We start from the raw sequence: 15,533 nt of genomic DNA, 5'->3' as shown, positions 1-15,533 counted from the left end.
ACAAGGAGCCCTGACCTAGTCTTGGGAAGGCTTCTTAAAAAAGTGGCACTGAACTGAGATTTGATCAATTAAGTGGGGTTAATTACCTAGGTACAGTTAGAAGCAAAAGGTGTTTCCAGACAGGAAGGAGACAGTGAGGCCAGGTATGTATGAAGGAATTGGAGAACAGGTAAAAGTCAAACCATGATGGGCCCTGGAGTATTTGTTAAGGGTTCTGTTCTATACCAAGACCAATGGGAAGCCAATGAAGCTGGGATAAGTATGATCAGATGCATATGGAGAGGTTCACTTGACCTACTATATGAAGAATGAATGCTGGGGCTGGGGTTGTAGCTCAGTGGTAGAGCCCTTGCCTAGCACATGTGAGGCACTGAGTTTGACTCTCAGTACCACATAAAAATAAATAAGTAAATAAATAAATAAATAAAAGAAAGGTACTGGGGGGACCAGAGAGAATAGGAAAGACCATGTAGGCAACAACTGAAGTGGTCCAGGAGGAACAAAGCACAGCCTTTCCTGTATTATGCCCACAGCTGGGGGAGTCCAAGTGGTATGTGTCTGCACTGAGCGCTCAGATTTTGATACAAAATCTGGGTAAAGATCAGTTCTCCTCATTTATCACTAATCATAAAGTTTTCCTCTCTGACCTCTTAACCAGGTTTCATTTCTTTATTTTTATTTCTTTTGTGCAATATGAGAGACTGAATCCAGGGCTTCCTGCATGCCAGCCATGGAGTCTACTTCTGAGTTACACTCCCAACCCTAACCAGGTATACGCCTGAAATGCTGACACCTGTGCAAATACCCCAAATCAGTAAATACCTGAATTTAGAAAAAATAATTCAGGGCATTGTGCATGTGGTACTTGTCTGTAGTCCCAGCTACTTGGGAGGCTGAGGCAGGAGTTAGAGGTCAGCCTAGGTAACAAAGCCAGACTCCTTTTTAAAAAACAAACAAACAAAAAAACAATTCTGGGAATGGGGATGCCTGATATTACTACCAACCTCACATTACACCTCTTAGGAACAGGAGTTTCTAGCTTCTTTCTGAGCAAAAGCTAGCTTTCCCCTTTCAAGCTTTTCACCTGGAAAAGTGGAAGCAGCAATGTGGGGCTGACAAAGAAGTTCTGGGAGGATCCTCCATATGCCGCCCACTGTCGTGTTGTGCTTGGGTGTCACCCAGTAAATGCCTGAGACTGATCAAAATCTAAACTGACCTGCTAAAGAGGCCTCTCAGAATCATGAATACAAAAAACACTAAAAACAATATTTTATGAAATTATTAGCAGGGTGCAAAGCAGTATGTTCCGAAATGATAACAATCAAGTTCTAAAAACAGATTATGCAGAGTCATCCTTTTAAAAAGTAGGTCAGATCACTCGCTGCGTCTGCTCAAACTCTCTTACTGTTCTCAGTGTCAGAAAGGATAAGTTCATCTGAAAGCATCCAACTGTCCCCTCTTTCCTCTCCTCACCTCTGCTTTTTCCTTCACTTGTTACTCTGTTGTCCCTCATCCCCTCACTGCTGCTCACACAGCTTTTGCCCTGACTGTTCCTTCCACCTAGAACACTTCTCTGCCAGTCATTCTTAGACTCAAATCTTTCACTTGATTCACGGCTTTGCTCAAAGGTCACTGACTCCTGAGGCCTTCCTGACCTACCATCCCCACCAACACCTCCAGCACTCCCTAGCCCTTTGTCCTATCTATTTTTCTCCAAGGCACTTATCTTCCGCACCTCCAATGGTACTGGAGACCAAATCTAAGCCTCCCACATGCTAGGAAGAAGCACTCAATTGAGCTACAGCCCCAGCCCAATTTAATTTTTTTTGTGTGTGTGCCAAGGATTGAACCCAAGAACATGTGCATTCTAGATACACACTGTACCGCTGAGCCATGATACGATATTTCACTTCTTTATTCTATCATCATCTTCCTCCCACTAGAAGGAACGCTCCAGGAGGACACAGGTTTTCAGGCGCTTTGTTGACTACTATCTTTCTAGTAATTAGGACATTTCCTATCATATAGGCATTCAAACTTTTTGTTGAACGAATAAATGAAGCACTCAATAAAAGAAAAACAATATAAATTAAGAAATTCTTCTAAGTTTTACACTTAGGTCATTCAGCACAATATTGGCAACAAAGACTAAAAGATACAAACTCATTTTAAGAGATGCTTAGAGTTTCTTTTAAAATCCAGTGTTGAACCTAGCATGCATAAGGCCCTGGGTTTGAACCTCAGCACTGCAAAAATAAATAAATAAAAAAATAAAAAATAAACCTAAGCTGGACACAGTGGTGCACGCCTGTAATCCCAGCAGCTCGGGAACCTGAGGCAGGAGGATCTTGGGGTCAAAGCCAGCCTCAGCAACAACGAAGTGCTAAGAAACTCAGTGAGACCCTGTCTCTAAATAAAATACAAATTAGGGCTGGGGGTGTGGCTCAGTAGTTGATGTCCCTGAATTCAATTCCAGGTACCAAAAAAAAAAAAAAAAAAAATTAAAATAAATAAAATAAATAAAAATAAAGCTAGTGTTGAGAGTTTCAGGATATAGTTCAGCAGTAGAGCAATTGTCCGGCATGTACATGACCTGGGTTCCATTCCCAGCACCATGAAAAAAATATAAATGAAAGTTGCCAGGCACAGTGACACATGCATATAATTCCAGTTACTCAGGAGGCTGAGGTAGGAGTATTGAAAATCTGAAGACAAACTGGGCAACTCAACAAGACCCTGTTTCAAAATATTTGTTTATTTGTTTGTGGTGCTAAAGATTGAACCCAGGGCCTTGTGCATGCAAGGCAAGCACTCTACCAACTGAGCTATATCCCTAGCCCTCAACACAATTTTTTAAAAGGGCTGAAGATGTATTTCAGTTTTAGAGTACCCCCGGATTCAATCCCCAGTACTACAAAAAATAAAATTAAATTAATTATTTTAAGTTAAATAGATATATAAAAGCTAGTGTGAAGAAAGGAACCTCCATACACTGGTAGTGGAAATGTAAAATGGTACAATCTCCATGGAAAATAGTCTGGCATTTGCCCCCAAATTAAATACATAGTTACCATATGTTCTGGCAATTCAATTTCTAGAAATACCACAGAGAAATAAAACCATACATTCATACATACAAGAATGTTGTGAATGCCTTATTCAGAAGAGATGAAAAGTAAAAATAACCAAAATGTCCATTAACCAATGAAAGGATAAATAAAATGTGGTATATCCCACACCATGGAACATTATCTGGCAATAAAAAAGAATGAAATTCTAATAATATGCTAAAACATGGGATGAATTTTGAAAACATTATATGTAAAAGGTCAGTCATGAAAGCTACATATTATATGATTCCATTTATATGAAATGTACAGAACAGGCAAATTAACAGAGATGGTAAGTAAATTAGTGGGGTGCCTAGGACTGGGGAGAGATGTTTAGAGGAAATACACAGTGATTGCTAATGAATGTGGAGATTTGGGGGGATGATGATGAAAATGTTATAGAATGGACTGTGATGACAGTTATACAACCTTGTCAATAAATTTATAAACACTAAACACTTCAGATGGATGAATTATATGTCATGTGGTGTGGCTAGCAAGGAGAGCTTACCTCTCAGAGATTCTATAGCCTTCATTGACACTCACTGCTTTGTACTTCACATTGCCTTTGGTCCGTTCCAACTCCCAGCACCAGTCCTTAAGTGTGTCAAACATTACTGTATGGTTCTTGGGATCAGTAGCTAATAAAACAAAATTAAAAAGACAATAAAATCTCTTCATGAAGCACTGGTATTTTAATTATGTGGAAGTACATCCTCAGACCCCAATTTCTACCACTAAGCCCATTTTTATCCAAGCAGAACTAATTGACTGCTTAATCCTAACCTTGTTCCATTTTTTGTCTAAGTTAAATTATGACTGAGGTTGTCATTTTATATTGCAGGAAAGGAGTTGTTCATGTTTTATTCCTTGCAAAAGTAATTTATATACAGCTCCATTTTCAGTCATTTGACTATGAGATAATTTATATAAAACAAAAAGATCATGTGAAACAATAAAAGACAGGCTTGGACAAAACTAAAGTATGAAATATTTTTAGTTCTACCAATATGAGCATAATACAGTAAACTGATTTAAAGAGCATGTCAGATTCTTAAATGTAAACCCTTCTTCAGTTTGAAGATGCAATGCCTGTAAGAGGATTGTCCAGTTCAACACTGTGTTACTGAAGGCCACACACAGACCAAAGAGCTATAGTAAGGGTCGGGTCAGGGCCTGTTCTCCAAGGGCTACATAATGGTGATAAGTACTTTCACTCCTAATCCAGTCCTGTCACTAACTGCTAGAACAAAATGCCCAGGAGTACTGCTCTTACAGCCTGGCAGTTGTGTCCTTGGTCTTTTCTGGGGCCATCACAGCTTGCTGAAGGTGACATACACCAAAATAATCTTTGCCCATCTAAAAAAACAATCAATCCTACTGGGAAAAAAAAGTGTTTTGATAAAACACCCCACTTGCTCCTTTTAAGAAAACCAGATCATGGCAAAAATGATGATGACACTATTCAATTCTTAGGGCTGGGGATGCAGCTTAGAGGTAAAGTGCTAACTCAGCATGCTCGAGATCCTGGGTTTAATTTCCAGCACTGTGAAAATAAACACCAAATAAACAATGCTTATATAGGTTGCATGTCCCTAATCTGAAAATCTTCATACCTGACCTTCTGGGATGAGTTACAGTCAAAACAGAGGAGCACTAAAGATACTGTATCAAACTATCTTTGTATAAAGTATATTTATATAGTTCATATTTAGACTTGGGTCCCCTCCCCAAGATTATTTCATTAAGTATGTGTTTATTACTTTTGATTCTAAGCATTTTGGGTAACGTATATTCAACCTGTATAGCACCATGCAGCATGTTGCAGGCACTGTTCTGAGCATACTGTACTTTTATTAACTTAATAGTCACAACCCTATAGGATAGGTAATGCAATAAGTAATGTCATTTCCTCAATGTTGCAGATGTGGCACAGAAAGGTCAGATAACTAGCCCAAGTCACACAGCTAGGTAGTGTAGAACTAGAATTCAAACCCAGGCAGCTGTACAGGAAATTTCCATAATGCATGAATGCAAAAAAAAAAAAAAAAAAAAAAAAAAACAAAACTTCCCCATGAATATAAGAAATAATAATATTCTCCTAGCAGAGTAAGTAAGAGTACGAAATGTTCTTAGCAATATGGGAAAATCTTTCCCTAAAATGCCCTGTCAGGGACATTCAGAATCTTTCATTCAAAACACTTTTGTGAATTATAAAGCAATGGAATAATGAAAGATATTCAGATGGTAAAGCTCCCACCTGTACAAAATCCCTATTCAATGAAGAAGCTAATTAGCCATGTAGCATATGTCAATTATAACCTTTAATTTAAAAAAAAATGAAGGTTAGAAGGAAGAGAGAAGAAAGATGGAATTAAAATAGAATAAAGATGCCTCATATCCTGGGCCTCTGGCAAAAAAAGCTACCAGAAGGTAATGGAAGAGCCAGGATCAATCAAGGTAAGGGTTTTGGCATGCTGATCAACATGCAGGCAGGCCTGGAAGTCATCCTATGCTAAGTCCAGACCAAGAACTGGAATACAAAAGGCAGAATTCCTAAAAATAGGGTACAATTTTTCAAATATGAGCCCAATAAATGTTTATATGAATTATAATAACCAACAAAAAAAGTCATATTTATATGCCTCAGATTGTCATAGGCTATAAGTCAGATAGGTAGTTAATCAGCACCTGTATATACAGAAAGATTTGTTGTTCATAAAGAATTTATTAAGAGACAAATATTATGTTCAGACTAATATTAGTGCAAAGTATATTGTATTTCAATGTAATTCTCCAAGCAGAATTCATTCTGAATGACATGCAGTTTTACTCTCAATTAACTTTTTATTTAATTTTTTTAATAGTTGTTGATGAACCTTTATTTATTTGTATGCAGTGCTGAGAATCGAACCCAGTGCCTCACATATGCAAGGCAAGTACTCTGTCACTGAGCTACAATCCCAGTTCTCAATTAACTTTAAAAAAATTTTTTTTTAGTTATAGATGTACGCAATACCTTCCTTTTATTTATTTATTTATTTTTATGTGGTGCTGAGGACAGAACACCAGTGCCTCACACATGGTAGGCAAGTGCTCTACCACTGAGCTACAATGGCAGCCCCTTAATTAATTCTTAATGCCTGCACCCTATGTGCCATGCAATTCACACTCTCTGATCTTCACAAAACTTCAAGAGAAGCTTTAACACTGCTGTTTTTAAAATGAGAAAATGGAGGTCCTGAGGGCTCACTGTCATTCCCAGATCAGAAAGTAGATGGGCAAGGATTTGATCTTTTGGTGGGACAGACACCAAAACCTGTATCTGCATCATTTCATCTAAATCATCAAGTTCCCAAAATGCAACATGCTCTCTCAGACAGCTACAATTTTGCACTCCTCTAAGCCTACTAGATGCTCCTACCAACTTCTACCTCTACTACTTATTCAGGCATAGCCTTCTCTCTGATCTTTTGCCTCCCTCAGAGAGGGTGGGCATGTCCACAAGAGGACACATGTCTCAGCTTCCTCTCCTATTTGTGTACTCCTTGAGGACTGGATATAGTCCTGTTCTCCTCCATGTCTGCATGGACCTGGCCCACAGCATCATTCAATAAATGTTTACTAAATGAGAGGCTTGTGACAAAGCAACTCTGAAGTCCAGAAAGCTTTATATGTTAGTGGGTTTTGTTTGTTTGACATTAGGGATTGAACTCAGGGCCTCACAGATGCTGGATAAGTGGTCTACCACTGAGCCACATTCCCTGCCCTATATATATGCTTTTAAAAAACCTGCCATTCCCTGGATATGGGATTCAGGATCAGTAAACATCAACTTCATGGTAAGAGTAATGGGCACAGCAAGTGAACAGACTGAGGAAAAAGAACTGGAAAAGGAAAAAGACTTCTACAAAGACACAACCAATGCTAGGCATTGTTAATGGCTAATTCAGATGGCCAGGGTTTCTTACTAATTCTTACTAAATGAAAACTAAATGGAAAATATTTGTGATTTTATGTTTTCTCTTATCAAAACAGCTTTCTGAAGGAATTTTTCTTATGTACAAATGTCTTATTTTCCCCAAAATATTTGCTATAAAACAAGTTCTGGTTGTTTAAAAACTTTTAAGAGTGCAAGACATTCTCTAGAATCTTATGAAATGAAATAAAATATATTTAAAAGAAGCCAGGGCTAAACAGCGTTATTTTCAAAGAAAAAAAGAAAAAAGAATCCAGGGACAAATAGGATTATTTTAAACTTGTCTCAGTTTTGTGTTGTTGGTTTTTTTTTTTTTCCTTTAATCTCACATTCCTAGTATAATGTATTGCTTTTACTTTTCATAAAAAGCAACCAGACAATTCACTTCAAAAAGCAAGTAAACAAATCTAAAAGGTAAGTTAAGCAAAGATCACTGGAAAAGGCCAGACATGGTAGCACATGCTTGTAATCCCACTGACCTGGGAAACTGAGGTAGGAGAATTGCAAGTTGGAGACCAGCCTTGGCAACTAAGCAATGCCCTATAAGCAACTGAGCAAGACCCTGTCTCAAAAAATAAAAAGGGCTGGGGATGCAGCTCAGTGGTTCAATACCAAAAAAAAAAAATCATAGAAAAAACATATAAACATTTTCAATGAATCACCCAAATAAGAGATGACCAACTGCTAGAGGAGAGGAAAAAAAAATTCCTCACAGTAACAGGTAAAAATATGAAGGACACTGCCCACCCTCTAATTAAAGCCCAGAAGATGCTTACCTGTATTGTTTTGTGCAGCAGTTGCATAGGAAAACAGAAATAATCTCTTAAGAAGTTTAGGGGCCTGGGTATGATGAATTATGCCACTGACAATCTAGAAAGAATAGACCAACGGATATAATTATGTTTTAACAGATAAACATTAAGAAAGCCAGGAGCCAAGTCATCTAGGTTCTCAGTCATGCTAATGGGGCTCTAGGGACAACGTAGTAATCTTTGTTGAGGTCTGGATCTATGACTTAGTTCTTAGAATAATGCAAGACCAACAGAATATTATTTTGTCAGACTTTCTGAGCTCTGAATTTCTAGGGAAAAATTTTACAACATAATCAAATTTCTCAAAAACGAAGTGCTAAAAAACTCAAGTGCCATATTAAAGTCAGCTACTCCATATAGCTGACATGTTGAAGACTTATAAGTGATATCAGATAATAGCCAAGATCCTTAGCTGTTCTTTCTGACCCACTTGTGGTCTTTAGAATCTTCTAGAAAATGAAAAATCAGTCAATTGTGCCTTATGTCTGTTTACTATGCTAAATAAAAGTATGTTTTGATTGATGACTAAACCATTGTTCAAAATGAGGAATCCGGCTTCTCTCTGCATTTTCCATATCTACACCACTCTTTTCCTGCTCAGAATATGTACTGGAGTCATGTCTGTCATTCTACCTGAACTACCACACTACTATGTGAAAGAAAATGAAGCCATTAACTGCATGTGTACATGACTTCTTACAGACAGACATGTAATAGACTCTTGCTAAATTTCCCCTGATGTTATTTCGCATAAGAGTGACAAGTATGAGATCGTCATTATCTTAATAAGACAAATCTTGGAAGTTATAATGAATACCAAATTGCTACAGCCACCTTTTCACTTCACCCAGTTATGGATTTCAATTTGCTGTGACAACCAGAAAATTATGTTTACAGTCTCCAAAGGCACACCTGGTAACTCAGCTTTGTTCATCAAACCTTCTCCTTTCAAGCAAAACTGCTACCTCCCAAAGGTAACTCATTTATTCACAGGAATAGGAAGACAGTGCTACTGTCTTTAGAACAGGTTGTCAGAGATAGGGAGGATGGTGAAGAGGGACAACTTAGACCTGTCCCATCCTTCTCTTTTCCCAATTACTTCCTAACCTGGCTTATCACCTCCCACCTTTTAGCAGCTCTAGAAATTAAAAAATTATGAATTAAAGAAGTAAAGATAGCATGTGCCAAGCTGATATGCAGGCATGCTTTTCACAATTCCCTCTCACATTCTGATGAAAGAATACGGGATCCACAAGGTGTGGTGGCACACACCTGTAATCCCAGCAGCTTGGAAGGCTAAGGCAGGAGGATCGCAAATTCAAAGTCAGCCTCGGCAACCTTAGCAAGGCCCTAAGCAACTTAGAGAGACCCTGTCTCAAAATAAAAAATAAAATGGGCTGGGGATGTGGCTTTGTGGTTAAGCACCCCTGGGTTCAATTCCCAGTATCAAAAAACAGAACATATGATCCAATTTCAACTTCACAGAATGAAAGGTTCCCCTCCACCTTCAGTCAATGTAAGCAAAAACTAGAGTCAGTGGGGAAAACCTGATGGGAAACAAAACCTAGAACACATGCGACTAGTTACCCTTTTGACTTCCTCTTCCTTTGTGTATCTCAGACAAAAGTGGAACACTCGGAGGTCTTTACAGTGGATGATGAGTTTCTCAGGGTATTTCTTCAGTTGTCCAAAGAGACTTTTTTTTTTCTCATCAAACACTACAGATCAATGGTGAAATTGGGAAGAGAAATTATGTTATACAGTAATAAGTTAATGTTATAACAAGGCAGATTGCTAAAACTTCCTAGAATAGATATCCAGTCCCTCCCAGCAGGGGCTCTGATTCTCTGAGAACATAGAGGGTTCCTCACTGCACTGGAGCAAGCATAAGACCCAAATGGACTGGCCACTATCAGCAGAATAGATTCCACTGGCCTGAAGAAAACAAAGTTCTGAAAATCAATATCATAAAATATAGAAGAAGGAGCAATAGGGACGAGTTTTCCTGCCAGTCAACTAGGTTTATGCTAAGGACCCTCCTGACACCTCCTTTTCCTGTCCCAGAACTTGGACCCACTTAGCACTACTGGTGTTGAGGTCATCATAAATGGCTACTGAATGACTTCTGGACATGCCCTGAACACAAAAATGGAGAAGAGGAACAGAGAGAGACTTGGCAGGAGAGGCCTGTTTAACCAGCAGAAAAGACCATTCTGATGTAATACAATAGACCTTCACAAATCAGCCTGTAAAGTGAAACCTATACAGTTAATACTGGTAACAAACAGTATGATCAACATCAACATAGAATGGCCTTGTGTGCAGTAGTAGAAAGAACAGGTTCCAAGCTAAATTCTAAGCTCCTCCAGCTAAGCAACTCTAAACAAGCTACTTCACATCTCAATTTATCATCCATAAAACTGACTTAAATAAGATAATTTATATGAACATATTTCTGTAACTACTATAAAAGGCTATAATAACATTATCATCATTATTAACTATACATTCAAAGGTTGGCAATAATCCAAGTGAAAAGAGATCCTTACCTCCATATATCTGATCAACACAGTGGAGTGTAATGTCATTTTCTCCTATAACCTTATTCTTAAACTGAGTTTCCTAAAAGAGTCAAAAGGAAATAACTGTGACTCCTTTCTATGCACTGTTAGACATTTATAAGCAGAGTAAATCACCACTCAAATATTTTCCACTCAAATATTGAAATAAATGGAGAAGTGCACCTGAACATTCCTAGGAAAGGGACAATTGAGTATGTAAGAAGAGCTCATAAGAATTGATTTTTCAAACTTGGGCAAACCACACAGTCACTTTGAGAAGTATGGGCAAGTGACAAGCAGATAAACGTTCCTCCACATAAATGCAAAGAGGTGACTAATAAGTTACCTGAGAGAGCTTTGGGAAAAAAACACTGGGAGATTAAAGTTTCTGGTGAATGCTGTCTTTGTACAGGAGGGAACTAAGTCACTACAGTGGACAGCAGCAAAGAGACCAGACTTGGAAGCAGCAACCATGCTGCTATTTAAGAAGCAAGGAAGGAGCCAGGCATGCTAGTGCATGCCTATAATTCCAGTTACTCAGGAGGCTAAAGCAGGAGAATCACAAGTTCAAGGCCAGTCTCAGCAACTTAGGGAGACCCTGTCTCAAAATAAAAAAATAAAATGGGCTAGGGGTGTAGGGGTATAGCTCAGTGGTAGAGTAACTTGGGTTCAGTCCCTAATACTGAAAAAAAGCAAGGGAGGTCCAGAATGGCTGGCACATTTGGGGACATGAGGAGCCTGGCTGGGCTTACCACACGGTGCTCTCCCAATGGTATGGGTAGTCTTCTCCTTCCCCAACTGCTCATTTATAAGTAGGAAAAAGTCTCACAAGAATGTTGCTACTAGATTCAGATTAGACATAAAGTAGACCCAAATTCAAAGGCTGCACTTGCCATCCATTTCATTATTGAACTTAGTTCCTAAATTTGAGGAATAGTTTAGAATAGGGAAAACATGGGGAAGTAGTACTTTTGGGGACATGTTATTTCAATGATTAACTGATTTTTTTTCTTTTTTAATATTGGGGATTCAAGCCAAGGCACTTAACCATTGAGCTATATCCCAAGTCCTTTTTGTTTTTATTTTGAGACAGGGTCTAAGTTGCTGAGAGTCTTGTTGACTTGCTGAGGCTGACTTTGAACTTTTGATCCTCCTGCTGGGATTACACCAGTGTGCCATTGTGCCTGGGTTCAATGAGTGATTTATACTGTGCTGAAATACAGAAGAAAATAAGAAAACACTGACAGTTTGTCAACTTCGAAGTTAAAAGCAAGCCAGCATGACATGAGGGATAGGTGGGAAATTTCTAAATGGCCCTATGCTGAAACAAACTCCTGAAGGGCAGAGAGCAGATAAGTGATGAGACTTCTGTATTCTGTTTTTATTATGTATTGGAGTGGGAGTGGAGGAATTGAGAAGCTGAGGAAAGAAACAATGGAGCCACAACTCCATTCCCTCCAAACATAGCTCATACATACACCATTATCCAATGCAGATTCATCATCGCCTAAGAAGGCAATCTTGAAGTCTGTGCAGACAAGTCTCCCATAGACTCCACGCTGACAGGAATCTTCCTGCACATATTTCAGGACGGTGCTGGCTTCGCAAAGCAGCTGTTCACCTGGTGGAAACCAAAGCAAGTCCTCCTTAGGGTCCACAGGGAACACAGTATGCAAACATTAAGAGCTTTCCCTGCTCTATTTATATAAGGACAAACACATACACAATGCAGCACTTCAAAATGTGCCACTTTTTAAGAGTGTCAAGAACTGCAAAATTTAGGAGAGAGCGTGAAGCACAGTATGGAAAGCAAAGTGACTGAGAGACAGGCTGTGGAAACAACTGCCCAGTATACGTGAGACCCTGGGTTTGACCCCCAGCACTGGAGAAAAAAAGAAAGAAAAAAGGCTCAGAGATATCTTAAGGCAGGAATTTTCTCACTATAAATAATGGAAGTGTCTAATTAGGTGGTAATGATCTCAGTTGCACTTTCAAGCATAGATTTTAGTATTTTTATTACTTTGACCCCAGCAGAGGTTCCAAGCAGCAATATATGAGCAAAGACTGGGGCAGCTTGCTAGCATGCCCTGGATGCAGACCCCACCCCCTTTTCCTGTGAGAGCTCCAGGATTTCCTCAGACACAAGAGGCACTGCAGCCTTCCACAGCATGACCACCTTGTTCTGGCTGCATACTGGGAGGATGAGAGGATAAAAAGAGGTCAGAGGCCAGTGGGGGTGCGTGGGGGTGAGTTTCCTCTCTTTTTTAGTTAAGAACATTTTCTCTCCATGTATCACCTCTTTTGCTCTATCTGCAGGCATGCAGCCCACATGAGAAGCTGTAGTTCCTGGATACAAGACTTTTCTTTACAGTTAAAAAGTAAGCACTGGGGTATGGGTAAATATTCTCTGCTCCATGGAAGCAGAGATACTTATGAGAGTTGGCATATCTCAGTGAGGGCAGGAAAGAAAAGAAAGTGGGGAAAATGAAAAAATGTAAATACTCTGCAACAACAACAAAAGGAATTTTCTTCTCATTCAACAGATAACTATCTTCTCCCAGAATCTCCCTCAGGATTTCTCCATTTTTTAATTTATTTTTTGGCCGAAAATTCATTTTGTCTAGCTTGCAATAAGAAAACAAAGAATCAGACACTCAAACAATCAAGGGGCACATATTACAGCATTTTCTTTTTTTATCTTTCAAGGGGTTAACTGACCCCAGCTGAAACACTAAGGAAATACTGGAAGATGGCTCAGTCATTAGGACGGCCTCTATAGAGACCACAGAGTTTAAAGAAAACAATGAAGTCAGGGTCTCATTTGGGTTTAAAATAGTCCGAGAAAAAATGTCACAACTTAGTTCAAGGTGGAAAACGTGAGCAAAGTTTCCTGTGCTTCAACTTCTAATGTGCAATAGCTTTTATCAGTGAGGCTCTCCTCAAGACCAGGTTAGCCCCTTACCATATTTATTATGGAGCCCAGAAATCAGCATGTAGTCATTATTAGAACATTCCTGGTGAGACACTCCATAGACATGGCAAGCTGCACCATGGTTACCACCTTGTTTGCACCTGATATAAACTCTTGAATCATGAGAGTTGGGAATTGGAAAGGATCTTAGTATACTTTAGAAAACTGAGGCTCAGAGAAATTAACTGTGAACTCACAGCTGCACACCTAGAAGAGACCATCTAGTAAGCCAGAAAAAGGGAAAAGATATATAACATCAAAACAAAAACAGAAGTTAATTTCAGAATCTATAAGCCCAAGAAAAGAAAAAACAACAGGAGATACGAATCAACATTATAGAAAAAAGTCTTTGAAATTTAAAAACTTTAAAAAAAAAGGTAGAAATGATCAAAATATGTTATATGCAAGTCCGAATATGCTGTAATGAAGCCCATTATTCTGTATAATTAAGATGCACTATTAAAAAAAAGAAAAAAAGTTAAAGGATTCTAATATGTTTTAACAAATAACGTGGATCAGTCAGAAACTTGTACATATTCCTATCCCCTGGACAAACTGGAACAAAATTAAAAAATACCAGAATGAGGTCTCTATTGTTTTTGGGGAAATGCACATAAATTTTTATTTTAAAAAGTTATTTTGAATTGGGAAAAAATGGAAAAAGAATATATAGCTGACAGGCATTTCCATAAATGCAGGGGATACTTCACCAAATAGTTTTTTTCCTGAACTCAAAAGTGATAAAACCTAACTTAAGTTACTACCACTCTTTCCTGTCTCAAAAATATTCAAGCAATCCAGGGTCCTTCATAATGAATGACCTCAGAGCAAAGCCCCAGTGGCCCCAGGATTGGTAAACCCCAGTATCCCTAGGACCCACTCTCAGACATACCAGCAAAGATGGACAGGTGAGGCCGTCTACCAGCACCTGCCCTAGGAGGCATGGGTAGCTACACTGTCCATGGGCAGCTACAGACTTGGGCAGCAAGGACTAGGATTTTCTTGACTAGAGACCACAAATACTGCATGGGACCAAGTAAGACAACCTCATTTGCTTGTCAAAGAGGTAAGAATTTCCCAAGTTTATTTTCATCAGCTTTGGGGAAAGGGAAACAAGAAAGATTTTTTTCCAGATAGTACAATACTCAGAGCCAGGTGTACAGTTACTGAACTATAGAAATTCATATCTTTGTCTAACTCATTACTATTATATGCCAAAGGATAAAAACAAAGGAGTTTATATATAGCAAATGATGTAATTTATCATGGCTTTGAGTTGTACTGGAAGTATGATGCTAACATTACTGTTACCTGGCAACAAGTGAAGAGTTACTTCCTTCTCTGTTACTTCCTTTTCGTTTGTGTGAATTTCCTAAAAAAAAAAAAAAAGAAGAAGAAGAAGAAGAAGAAGAAGAAGAGCAAAGGATAATATTCTTCTTTAAGGATTCTTAATAATATAAAGACATGTTTATAGAATACACACTAAAACCATATACCCCTCATGAGTTTTATTTGACAAGCTACTTGTTAAAAACATGTATTTAACTAAAGGAAGACAGAAAATTACAAAAGTTAGTGATAATCAAGGTATTAAACTAATTATTTAGGACTGAAAACTATCAGTTGTCCCAAGCATAAGTGCAGGGGTAGGCAACCCTTATGTAAAGGAACAAGTTGCGGTAACACATAACAAAGTACACAGAGACAGAGAATAGAAGACACATCCCAGCGTGACTGCCCTCTATCCAGTGAGAATCAAGGATTGAAAGCAAAAGATCGTGTGTTCTTGAGAGAAAACTGACATATACAAAAGGCTTGAAGACAAAAACAGGAAAATATGACTGTACCTAGTCAGTATAGATCCACCTATTCTATAGCATACCAGGGCTCAATAAAGAGAGCTGGAATTTTCACTGCCCATTGTAAGTGATCTAAAACCACAAGACAGTGAGTGCCAAAGGGTGCGATCACCTACTGGGCAATCAAGGCTTTGTTCTGTGCCTGTTTCTCAATAAATATATCTTCAAGTTCCTCTATTTCAGGCTTAGTATTTATTGGATATTCAAAGATAATTAGCAAACTTTAATGAATGATGCTTCC

The 15,533-nt window shown here is 38.5% G+C and overlaps 1 protein-coding gene across 2 annotated transcripts in view; it reads right to left on the bottom strand.

Moving 5' to 3' along the window:
• MTMR12 (myotubularin related protein 12) overlaps window positions 1–15,533 on the bottom strand; it is an 86,599-nt gene that overhangs the window by 44,903 nt on the left and 26,163 nt on the right. For both annotated transcript variants that reach the window (XM_079144486.1, XM_079144487.1), the window contains 6 exons: window positions 14,745–14,805; window positions 11,941–12,083; window positions 10,451–10,523; window positions 9,489–9,619; window positions 7,866–7,959; window positions 3,622–3,751 (listed from right to left, as the gene is read on the bottom strand). In XM_079144486.1, the coding sequence (XP_079000612.1) occupies window positions 3,622–3,751; window positions 7,866–7,959; window positions 9,489–9,619; window positions 10,451–10,523; window positions 11,941–12,083; window positions 14,745–14,805 (632 nt within the window). The remainder of the gene's footprint in view (window positions 1–3,621; window positions 3,752–7,865; window positions 7,960–9,488; window positions 9,620–10,450; window positions 10,524–11,940; window positions 12,084–14,744; window positions 14,806–15,533) is intronic.

The sequence above is a fragment of the Sciurus vulgaris genome (assembly GCF_902686455.1).
Source record: "Sciurus vulgaris genome assembly, chromosome: 6".
Lineage (NCBI taxonomy): Eukaryota > Metazoa > Chordata > Mammalia > Rodentia > Sciuridae > Sciurus > Sciurus vulgaris.
This window is presented reverse-complemented; position numbering and strand designations above follow the sequence as displayed.